Source organism: Petaurus breviceps, unplaced genomic scaffold, assembly GCF_028583685.1.
Source record: "Petaurus breviceps papuanus isolate PSGF00001 unplaced genomic scaffold, PetGlider_PUasm1.0 90769, whole genome shotgun sequence".
NCBI lineage: Eukaryota > Metazoa > Chordata > Mammalia > Diprotodontia > Petauridae > Petaurus > Petaurus breviceps.
This window is the reverse complement of record NW_027187341.1, coordinates 18,523,514-18,535,732: the sequence shown is the minus strand read 5'-3', so window position 1 is coordinate 18,535,732 and position 12,219 is coordinate 18,523,514. Positions and strand designations below refer to the sequence as shown.

The window sequence follows — 12,219 nt, the reverse complement described above, 5'->3', positions numbered from 1 at the left end:
GTGGTAGTAGTAGTGGTAGCAGAAGTAGTGATGGTGGTAGTAGTAGTAGTAGCAGAAGTAGTGATGGTAGTAGTAGTAGGAGTAGTGGTGGTGGTGGTAGTAGCAGAAGTAGTGATGGTAGTAGTAGTAGTAGTAGTGGTGGTGGTAGTAGTGGTAGTGGTAGTAGCAGTAGAAGAAGGAGGAGGAGGAGTAGCTGTAGCAGTAGTAATGTTGTTTGACTGTCCAGTCATGTCTGACTTTTCATGATCCCATGCACTATGTCCATGGTTTTTTTTTGTTTGTTTTTTTGCTTTTTGGAGGGCAATTGGGGTTAAGTGATTTGCCCAAGGTCACATGGCTAGTTTTTGTGTCAAGTATCTGAGGTTGGATTTGAACTCAGGTCCTCCTGATTCTAGGGCTGGTGCTCTACTCACTGCACCACCTAGTTGCTCCTGAGTTTGTTTTTTTTTTTTTTGCAAAGCATTAGAGTGATTCCTTCTCCAGTATGGCCCCATTTTACAGATGAGGAACTGAGGCAAATAGGAGTTAAATGACATGCCCAAGATCACACAGCTACTAAGTGTCTGAATCTGGATTTGAACTCAGATCTTCCTGACTCCAAGGTCCAGTGCTCTATCAAGTGTGTCACCTATAGCACTTACTATGTGCCATGTGCTAAGCACTTTACAGTGACCATAGGTGCTATTATTATCCCCGTTTTACAAATGAGAAAATTATGTGTATTTTCAAATCTAAGTTGATTAAGGAGTTTTCTGTGTAGCCACATCAGTCTCAAACAATTCTCCTTCTCCTTTTTTTTCCTCTCTAGAATTATTTCTCTTCCCTAGCCCCCTGCCAAATCATATGTACTGGTGATCAGCTTTGAGCTTCTTTATGACAATTTCTGTCTGTTATACAGAACTTCCTCTGTCCAGACTTAGAATTTTTGTCCATGGGAATCTTACTTATCCTTTCTCTGAACCCTTAGAAATCTGCTTTCCAAAAGTCTAGGGCGTGGTTCCGACCATTCCTGGCTTTCTTTTCCTTTCTATTGTGAATGCTAAAATGGAACAATGACTTCCCCAAAAGGTTCCCATCATTTCTGCTGTAGCAACCGTTCCTTCCTTGGTGAGAATAAAATCTTCAACGGCCGCAGTTTCCCTCTGCCCTCAAACTTAACTTCTTACCCCACTATACAACCTTGAAAGAACAAGTAAGAGAAAAACTGAAATGTTAGAAGGGAACCTGGAAGGCAGTTTCTGAAACAGGGAAGTAAACAGTGACAGGAGAGGAGATATTGGCTGTGGATTTGATTCAGATTGCTCAAACCTGCTATTGTGGTGTTTGCCAATCAACTTTTGGCTTCTAGTTTCTACTGAAATGACTAATTAGTGTGCACAGAGCAGCCCATTATCCAGACTCCCACACCACGTGCTCCATTTAACAGCTGGCCTGTACAGACCTGCCTGTCTTTCTGAATGCCAGGTGTAATGAATGGCTCCCAGGGTCCTGAGGACTTGGGAGGTGCCTGACCTCAATGACTCTATTGACCACACTAGCCAAGCACTAAAGGGTTGAGAACTAACCCTCTCTGGCACCTAAAGCAATGCTGATTTTAGAAAGACCCTGCAACTGGAAGCACTTAAAGACTTGGTAGGGCTCATGTTCCCACTGAAGAATCAAAGACATGGCTATTACCTGAGCTCTTAAGGAAAAAAGGCAACAAGAAGCTTGCTGACTTCTTGTCCCCAGTCACAAGGTAAATGACTAGGATAGGGGTTGAAGAAGGCAGCCAAATTGGTGTGATGGAAAGACTTCTAGATTGAGAATCAGAAGACCTGGGTTTGAATCCTTCCTCTGATCTGTGTGACATTGAGAGAGTTGAGAAAATCACTTCATTTCTCTGGGCTTAAGTTTCTCTATTTGTAAAATGAAGAGGTAAAAGTGCAGCAGCCCATCCCTGTGATTCCTGCTACTGAGGTGACTGAAGCTGGTGCATCTCCTGATCTGTACTGGGCTAGACTGATCAGCTATCCATATTAAGTTGAACATTGATCACCAGGGAGGCGCAAGCTAGACAGGGAGGAATCAGAGCAGGTAAAAGATCTCACGCTGATCAGAGTGGGATCACGTTGTGAGTAGCCCCTGTACTTTTAGCCTGGGCAAGATTGGGAGACTCAGGCTTAAAAAAAAATGAGGATGTTGGATTAAGCAGATAATAATAATAGCTAGCATTTATATAGTGCTTTAAGGTTTGCCAAGTGCTTTAGAAATATTATTTAATTGTATCCTCACAACAAATCTGTGAGGCCTCTTTTACAGATAAGGAAACTGAGGCAAATGGCAGTTAGTGAATTGCCCAGGATCACACAGCTAGTAAGTATCTGAGGTCACATTTGAACTCAGGTTTTCTCGACTTCTAGTCGAGACTTCAAGTCAGAGACTTTGAGTGCTCTGTCTGTTGTGACATTTGCCTGACTCTTTCTGAGTCTCTTTCAGCTCTGAACCCTATAACCTTTGGCTCTTGTGATACAGAGTTTGTCAAGATTGTACCAGGAGGATGATTAGAAAGCATTTAAGGTTTTCAAAGTGCTTTATATACATTATCCTCAACAACTCTGGGACTTAATGAACTACAGATGGGGAAAGTGAAGGTGACATTCAAGAGACTGATCACAATAGTATATGAGGCAGGATTTAGACAAAGTACTTCCTGACTCTAGGTCTAGCATCCTTTCCACTGTTCCCTACTGCCTCTAGAAAGTACAAACATTCCTCAATTGATACATGGTCTAAAAATATAAACAGGCACTTCTTAAGAGAAGAAACACAGGCTATCTATAGCCACATGAAGAAATGACTACTCCCAATTACAGAAATACAAGTTGACTCAGTTCTGAGATACTATCTCACACCATGAGATTGGCAAAGATGACAAAAAGAGAAAATGACAGATTTTTGAGGGGATGGGTTATGATAAAACTCTTGGTGGACCTGGGAACGTGTATAACCACAAAATAATTGGGAATTATACACAAAAGATTATTACACAGTGCATGGCAAGTGACCTGGGTTTACCACTGCTCGGCCTATATGCAAAAGAGATCAAAGAAAGAAGAAAAGATCCCATATGTCAGAAAATATTTATAGCAGTGTTTTTTGTAGTGGCAAAAAAAAAATTGGAGACTAAAGGAATGCCTATCAATTAAGAAATGGCTGCAAAGGGAAAAGGACCTATTTGTATAAGGGTATTTATAGCAGCTCTTTTTGTGGTGGCCAAGAATTGGAAGTTGAGGGGGTGCCCATCCATTGGGGAATGACTGAACAAGTTGCGGTATATAAATGTAATGGAATAGTATTGTGCCATAAGAAATGATGAGCAGGCAGATTTCAGAAAAACCTGGAGAGATTTACATGAACTGATGCTGAGTGAAGTGAGCAGAATTAGGAGAACATTGTACAGTCACAGCAACATTGTATAATGAACAACTGTGAATGACTTGGCTATTCTCAGCAATGCAATGTTCCATGATAATCCCGATGGACTGATGATGAAAAATACTATCTTGCTCCAGAGAAAGAACTAATGGAATTTGAATACAGATAGAAGCATATTATTTTTCATTCTCTCTCTCTCTCTCTCTCTCTCTCTCTCTCTCTCTCTCTCTCTCGTTTCTTCCACAAAATGACTAATATGGAAATATGTTTTACATAATTGTACAATGTATAACCTATATCAGATTGCTTACCATCTCAAGGAGGGGTGAGGTAAGGGAGGAAGGGAGAGAATTTAGAACTCAAAACAAAAAAAAAACAAATGCTACAAATTGTTTTTACACATAATTGGGGGAAAATAAAATATAATTTTAAAAAATAAAATGTTGTGATTATGGAGAAAAAGAAATGGCCGCACAAATTGTGGTATATGAATATAATGGAATCCTATTGTACTATAAGAAATGAGGAAATGGATGATTTCAGAGACATGGAAAGACTTGTAGGGACTGGCTCCAAGTGAAGCAAGTGGAATCAGGAGAACAATTTATAAAATAACATCACCATTATAAAACATACACTTTTGAAGACTTTTATAAACTGATGACAAATGAAATGAGCAGAACTAAGAGAACAATTTGTACAGTAACAACAACACTGTAAAGACAAGAACACTGATCAATGCAATGAGCATCCATGATTCTGAAGGATCGATGATGAAAGATTCTGTCTACCTCCTGACATAGGCGTGATGCACTTTGGGTCCAGAATGAGACATACATACACATATATGTGTGTGCATATATATGTACATATTAACATTGCTAGTAAGGAAATTTATTTTGCTTGACTATGCATGTTTGTAAAAAGGAATTTGTTTTTCTTTTCTTTTTTCTCAATGGGATATGTGGGGGGGAGCAGATAAAATAGATTTCTGTTAATTAAAAAAACACTTTGGAACAAAAAAGCAAAGTACCCCTTGTTTCTCAGGTATATAGCAATGTTCTTGCCAAACCATGCTGATAATTAATACCTGAACTCTAAGATTATTATGCAATCATATTCCAAGACCTCTTATGCTGTGGGTACAGCTGATTGACACTATCAGATAACCTCTCCAGGACTGGTACTGTTAGAACTAGCATGTGCCCAACAAAGGACAAACCTTCAAAACTGTACATCTATGGTGACTGTACTTGTAGAGATTCAAGTGTAACTAGAAGGGTGCTATAAGTTCAGCCAACTAAACAGAGTTGGAAAAGGAGTGTGAAGGAAAGAAGGTGTGAGTGAGGTCTCTTCCTTTTGTAAGCTGTTGAAAGCTCAGGTAAGTTAGTAATGCTCAGAAAGCATCGTTTGATGCCAGTCATGTTTCCTCCCAAAGCCATAACTTGAGGTATATGCCACCATTGTCTCTTTCCAAAAAACCTAATCCTCCTTATGTTTAATGTAGTTTAATTTTCAGGAGTCTGAAAAAATATCCTTTCTCTGATAGGAAAGACATCCCCTCTCCCATTCTTTTCTAGAATGCATTCTAAGAAATTATGTCGGGTGGCTAGGTGGCGCAGTGAGTTAATCACTGGCCCCAGAGTCAGGAGAACCCTAGTTCCCTTCTGGCCCCAGACACTTAACACAGACACACACACAAACTAGCCACGTAACCTCGGGCAAGTTACTTAACCCCAATTGCCCTCCAAAAAGGCAGAAAAAAAAAAGAAATAAAAAAGAAATGATGTCAAGAAAACCCGAATTCAACTCTGACCTCAGATACTTACTAGCTGTGTGACCCTGAGCAAGTCACTTAACTGTTGTTTGTCTCAGTTTCCTTATCTGTAAAAGAGGGATGATAATAATACCTACCTCCCAGATTTGTTGTAAGGATATAATTAAATAATATTTGTAAAGCATTTTGCAAGCCTTAAAGTACTGTATAAATGCTAGTTTTTAAAATACCTAAGATGCAAAGTCTCATTATTGTCTTTTTGTGTTAAGCATGAGGATGGCTGTTGTGGACTAGATGGAGAGATATTGGCTAGATGACAGTAGATGTAATCAGTACTGGTGCCCTGTTAATTTGTGCTTGACCCCATATCATTTAATATTTTTTTTTATCAATGACATGGATAAAGGTATAGCTAGATTGCTTATTGAATTTGCAGAAGTCACAAAGGAAGGATAACCAATACACAGGATGACAATCAATTTGAAAAGATCTGACAGGCTAGAAACATTGGATTGAGTCAAATAAGATGAAATTAATAGAGATAAATGTAAAGTCCTATACTCAGATTCAAAAAATCAATTTCACAGGTATAAGATAGGTGAAACATTGTTTTACAGTGGTTCTTAAGTTTTCTTCCAGCTCTGAAATCCTATGACTTTGTTGTTCTCAGAATAAACAGGTAAACTTTTTAAGAACTGAGGTATTCAGAGAGCATACAGTGAATGTGACAGTATAAATTAGGAGAAGTGGGGAAAGTGCTGTCACTGTAATGAGACAGAAAAGATAAAGGCTACATTAATAGTACTGAGGCTTAAATAATTTACAGTAAATCACTTTTTTGCTGTTACAGTTAAAAAATAGGGTATTTGGGTTACATAGATATTCTGGTCTAGTGAAACTTACCACACCAATATCACTGGATTGCCAATTTCCCAAGTATTACAATACAATAAAACACATGACACTGAAATTATACTGATCATAATTTAATCTCTTTGATGATTCATAAGGCACATTTGGGATCCTAAAGTGCCTGAGGTACATACTTTTGTATGTTATCAATAGAGAGTACTGTGAAAAAATTTTGGAAATTTAAATTTTCAGGTTGTTTATGTTCTGAACTTACAGGAAGGAATAAGGGAAGTGAATAAGTATTCAGATAATACCTACTATGTTCCAGGCACTGTGCTAAGTGCTTTTACTTTTTTTTTTTTTACAAATATTATCTCATTTTATCTTCACTGTAGCCCTGAGAGGTAGGTACTATTATTATCCCCATTTTACAGTTGAAGAAACTGAGGCAAACAGAGGTTAAGTAACTTGGTCAGGGTCACACAGCTAATGAGCATTAGAGGAGGTATTTAAACTAGATGCTGCAGTTGGCAGTCAGGAAGACCCAAATTCAAATCTGGCCTCAGACCCTCACTAGTTGTGTGACCCTGGGCAAGTCACTTAATCCTGTTTGCCTCAGTTTCCTCATCCGTAAAATGAGCTGGGGAAGGAAATGGCAAAACTACTCCAGTATCTTTGCCAGGAAAACCCTAAATGGGGTCACAAAGAGTAGAAGGCAACTGAAAAAAAACCAGACTAAACAACTTCCTAACTCCAGTCCCATTACTCTATCCACTGTTCTACCAGCTACCCACAGTGTTGTGTTTGTGTGAAGCTATGGTCCAAGAAGATCGTGCTCACTTTAGGAATGTTTGAAAACAGCTGCTTGTGTTTGGAAGGAAAAAAAAAAACAGCCAACAAAATGACATTGCCAGATTTCCCTAGAAGCCTGAGAGCTTTGACATCTAACTTCTTGGTTTAACATTTATCTTTACTCATTAAGAAGTTGTGTCATCAAAAAAGTCAAGGAGTAGGTATGCATTGAGCTATCAAACTCAGACATATTGCCACATCTATTTCAGCAGATCCATATATAGAACTCGAGATGATGTAGGATGCTTTAAAATTTTAATTGCCACCTATTTGAGACAACCTCATTTCCCACAGGTTTGAGTGGAGACTAAGTTATGTAGGTCTTCCTAATTAGTAGTTAAGCCTTTATAGATTTTTCTCTAAGCCCCTCTACATACTGAGCCGACTATTTCCTACTGCCCCTTCTAACCACCCTCACTCCCCACCCCTGGACCTTTTGGTTCTATCATTTTGGTTTTAGTGCTTTTAACTGCTGATTTTCATTTTGGGGTTAAGAAATAATCACATGCAGCATTGTTTGGGAAACAATCAGTTTTTATCATCTGTGGGTTTTCCTGTTTCCCTTAGCATCATACCTCACTTGGCTCTCCAGGCTCACTCCTCTCCCTTCTTCCCTCCCCTAACCTATGGTTTTTCAAATCAAATGGTTCAATTTCATAGCTCCCTACTATCCTTATTTTTTTCTATTTCTCATTATTGTCTTTACTTACTTCGTACCTGCCTTCCCAATGAAGTAATGAAAAATCCTTATAAGCAGCAAGCATGGTGAAACAAATCTTTAAAAAAAAAATAGAATGCCTGAAATCCCCTCTCTTAGCTAAAAGCACCTATACAGCCCTCCGGTGTTACAATTTGTGTAGACAGAGAATATTACAAGCAGAGCTATGACCAGCAATTTTTGTGCCTCAGGTAAGTGGCATGAAACAAACCCTCAGTTCAGTTGGCCTAGGGAAGAGGTGGAAACTCCAGAATACTTCAAGGCTGCTGAAGTAGACATAGTGTGGGAAGGAGTGGGAATGTCAGGCTAGGGGAGATCTCACCTGTGTGGCTGCTGGGGCAGGAGCAGTGCCACCTGGTAACTTTCCATTTTAACTAATTATCTTTGCTGAGTTCTGCTGTTTCTAACCTTTAGGACTTTGAGCACTATCACTACCCTCTAAATATCAGCACCCTAGTTTGAAACTCCAGTTGCTCAGCCCTAGTTATAGTTCTGATCAAAATTTTCAAGTCTTTACAATATTTAAGTTCCTGTAGGTTGATTTAAATATTCCCTTCATTTATTCATATCTTTATGGATATTTTTATGAGCTCCATATCTGTAAGATACATACACGTCTTTATATTTGTGTTCTATGTACATGCAAGCAAATTTTCCTTTGATATAGTTAGACAGACTAGAATTATGTAGGAATATCATAGAATTACTGAGACATGCTTGTTTCGCAACCTCTCTGAAATGTGGGTGATGGATGTTTTATGTATAATGCTTAAGGATCTCAATGGGATCTACCTCATCAGCATAGTTACTGTGTGGTTTGTCAAAATGAATAGAATGGAATTACAAATTGGAATTTGACCCAAGGAAAACAGAGAGTGGGGTGGCTAGGTGGAGCAGTGAATAGAGCACCAGCACTGGAGTCAGGAGGACCTGAGTTCAAATCCGGCCTCAGACACTTAACACAAAAAACTAGCTGTGTGACCTTGGGCAAGTCACTTAACCCCAATTGCCCTCCAAAAAGAAAAAAAAAAGAAAGAAAAACAAAGAAAACAGAGAGCAAGACAGCCCAGCTTGTGCCTGCTTTGCCCTCATCAATTTGACACCAATTATCCTCAGAGTCACTGGTTAATCTGTGATTCACACAGAAGACCAGGTAAGGGTATCAGGACAGATAAGGGAATTGGGACAAAGTCAGTTAATCTTCACTGAGTGGATCAGGTAAATTCATGCTATCTGTCAGAATCTCTGAAAGTGACCTTGACCTGCCTCTTCCTACCACTCTAAGGTCTGAGAGGTCAAATAGACCTCCATAAGCCTCCTTGGGGAAAATATCGGATGGGTCTTTGCAATATCAGAGAATGTTAACACCTGGAAAGAGTTTTAGAGGTTGCTTAATCCAACTCTCTATCCAATTCAGGAATACCTCCTATAAGCATCTCTGACAGCTGGTCATCCAGCCTTTATTTGAATCCCTCCAGGGATGGGGATAGGGAGAGTAATTATTCTATGAAGCAGCACATTCCATCATTGGACAACTTCAGCTGTTAAAAGGGTCTTTCTTAGGCTGATCGAAAAGCTGCCTTCCTGTAACTTCCATTCATGGGTCAGAGTTCCGGTCCCTGGAGCAAAACAGAAGAGAAGAGTCTAACCCTGACTGTGAGGAGGGGAAAAGTATAGGGTGAATGTAACAGGGAAGGAGGAGGCATGAAGTAAAAAGGGGAAGGATTTAAGACATGAGAAAAAGACAGTCACCAGACTAGGTGTCTCACATTTGCATAGTGCCAGAAAATCTGTTTCCTTCTAGTTCTAAGATTCTATTAGTGAACAGAGCATCATTTCATATTTTATATTTTTTCAAAGAGATTTGACATATAACCCATTTGAATCTCGTGACAACTAGGCATATCTACCAAGAGGGTTGATAACATTATCTGCATTTTATAAATAATCATGCCTTACAGTTTACCAAGAGTCATGCCTACAGGATCTTATTTGATCCTCAAAACAACCCCAGGAGGAAGGGTTCTTTCCATCGTAGCTGGAAGGGACCTCAGAAATCATATAGGTCAACTTCCTCATTTTACATATTAGGAAACTGAGGCCTAGGAGGTGAAATAACTTGCCTAAGGTGGCACAGGGAGTAGGTGTTAGAGGTGGGATCTAAACCCAGCATTTACTCTTTCTGCTGTACCATGGAAGAACGTGCATTAGCACCTGTATTCTATAGAGCAGAAAACTAAGACTCAAAGAGTGATTTGCCCAAGGCCATCTGGCCAACAAATGACAAAGCCTGGATTCAAATGTAGATCTTCTGTTCTTTCCCTTCTGTCACACTCAGAATGACTGAGTGGGTTGCCTGGAGCTGCATAGGATATTGCCATCATTGCTAGGATGATACCTGGGATCTGCCAATTCTTCCTTCTGAACTAGCCTCATCGCTTCTTGTACTCACCCCTTCACTCCCATATGCTAGTATGGCATCTGTCAGGTCCTTGAGCGTGTGCATCGCAAAACCTGTCTTCTTTTGGCGACAGTTGGGACGGGATCCTTTTTTCCTTTCTTCTTGTTTCCATGATGGCTCAGCAAAGTCTTCCGAGTAAAGAATTAAGACCCCCTTTCTGGTACTGTAAGTTTTAGGAAGGGATCCCCATGGAACTTTTGCCCCATCCTGGGACTTGTCAATCAGGGCTTTGTCTTGGGGTATCCAGTTCAAATAATCCTATAAATAAAAGCAAGAACCACCAGGATACTTTAAACAACCACCTTAGATGGCATGCATTTGAATAACGTTTGACATTTTCTTGGCACTGATCTGTTCCTGTTAACCCTACCTAATATCAGATGTCTCAATATAATCCATATAACCAAAGTTGTTCCTTACTGATAACAATTAGTAGGCAGAATAGCTAGATTCTAACCCACATAACTTGTAAGTGAGCTATTCATTCTAGCAGATTTTAGTAGCAGTAAATGTGGGTTGAGAGGCTATAGGCAGGACCAATACTGGCTAAGTGATTCTGGGTGAATTGCTTATCTTCTCAATGCTTCAGGCAAACTCTCTAAGCCAATAAAGTGCGTGGCTAGAAGAAGTTTCCTCACCTGGGGAGTTGAAATCACAGATTCAGTCCCTATCCCCTAAATGTGATTTACAAGCCTGATGTAAGGTCATTGGTAAGCCAGTTCTTTAGATTGTTGTCATCAGGTAACTTGAAACTGAGCTCAACCATCAGGATATTTAATTTTAATTAACCACGCAATCAGAATAGAGGCCCACATACCCTCCATGTTATATAGCTTTATCTACGTTGCCTCTATAAAAGGCCTTCTGTTGGTGAGACTATACCATCATCAACCATGGAAATGCTCTGCAACATGGACTTCCAATCCTAGACAGGACAAACACCAATATATTGAACATTATTTCGACTGAAATCTCTTTTTGACACAAGACTTTCCAAGGCCCCTTTAGTATCTCATTTGTTTTCTGGTGGCATCTGACAAATTCCCGCCCAAGAGAAATCTGGCCACCTCCCTATCCTCCTGTCTTAAATTTGCTGTTGTAAAAATGTTACATGCATTAAATGTTGGCTAAGAGACAAGAGTCCCAGAATATTAGAGAATGTCATAAATTGTTATGCAGGTGCACACCCCTCCAGCCACAATAGCATACCCTGTTCTGAAAACCCAATCTATCAACATCCTTGGAAGTTTCCTAGATGGAAACTTAACCCAGTCACACTAATCTGACAAAAGCAGATGAATAGGTTGGGGAAGGTGGATGGGGTTTCCCTCCTGTGGTAGCGCTCATTCTGCTGGACAAAATAAATAACCTCACATATTTTCTCGAAAAGAGGAACAACCAAAGCCACAGGAACACGAATGGCGACCACATTGGGAACCATGAAATCTGGAGACCAAAAGGACAGCCTGCTCTCCTCCCATCCCCAAATGTACTAGGCTAACAGCTGCAGGACTGACCTCTGGTTCCAAGTAGACCTCCAACCTCTTCTGTTTGCTCTGGACCACTTGCCCATTTCCACGGCTCAGGAGGGAGAGAGTGAACATGTTTCATTGCCAGCCCCCTTCTTTTCAGAAGCCATTCATCTTGCTTTGGAAGGCTGAAAGTGCTTACACCTTAAGGTTGCATTAGGTCAGCAGTGAGTCCCAGGACTTCCCACACTGGGCCTTTTATTAGATGCATTTTTCCCCTCTTACAGCAGCTTCTTAATGACACCCTGCTCCACAATTTACACAGTGTGGGTCCTTGTCAGAAAAAGAACTCACCAGATTCCTCCAGTCCCAAACCTTCCATCCCTCCCAACAGACTCTCTTCCTCTCCTGCCCACTACAAGGACTTGTTGATTTTCTGTCCTGGTTGCTTTGCTACGGGCTTCGTACATCCAGAGATTCATGAAACACCACCATCCTTCTCTTTGTGCACAAAGGTTGTTTCCCGGTTGCCATGGCAGCAAAGGGAAATTAAGTCCCTTAAATCAGCATGGGAAAGCAAAATAGTAACTGAGAGCTCCCTCAAGGGAGAGCAAGGACATTGAATGGGCCAGGCTCCAATTTCAAGCCCTTCTTATGGAGCTCATCTTACGTT

General features: G+C 40.2%; 1 protein-coding gene across 1 annotated transcript in view; it reads right to left on the bottom strand.

The window, feature by feature from the left end:
• The window catches only part of KIAA2012 (KIAA2012 ortholog), a 158,910-nt gene extending 146,899 nt beyond the window's left edge, over positions 1-12,011 (bottom strand). Inside the window, exons 1-2 of the mRNA XM_069068826.1 lie at positions 11,595-12,011; positions 10,069-10,335 (exon numbers count right to left, since the gene is read on the bottom strand). Coding sequence (XP_068924927.1) covers positions 10,069-10,335; positions 11,595-11,681 — 354 coding nt within the window. The 5' untranslated portion in view covers positions 11,682-12,011. The remainder of the gene's footprint in view (positions 1-10,068; positions 10,336-11,594) is intronic.
• Between the last annotated feature and the right edge of the window lie 208 nt (positions 12,012-12,219).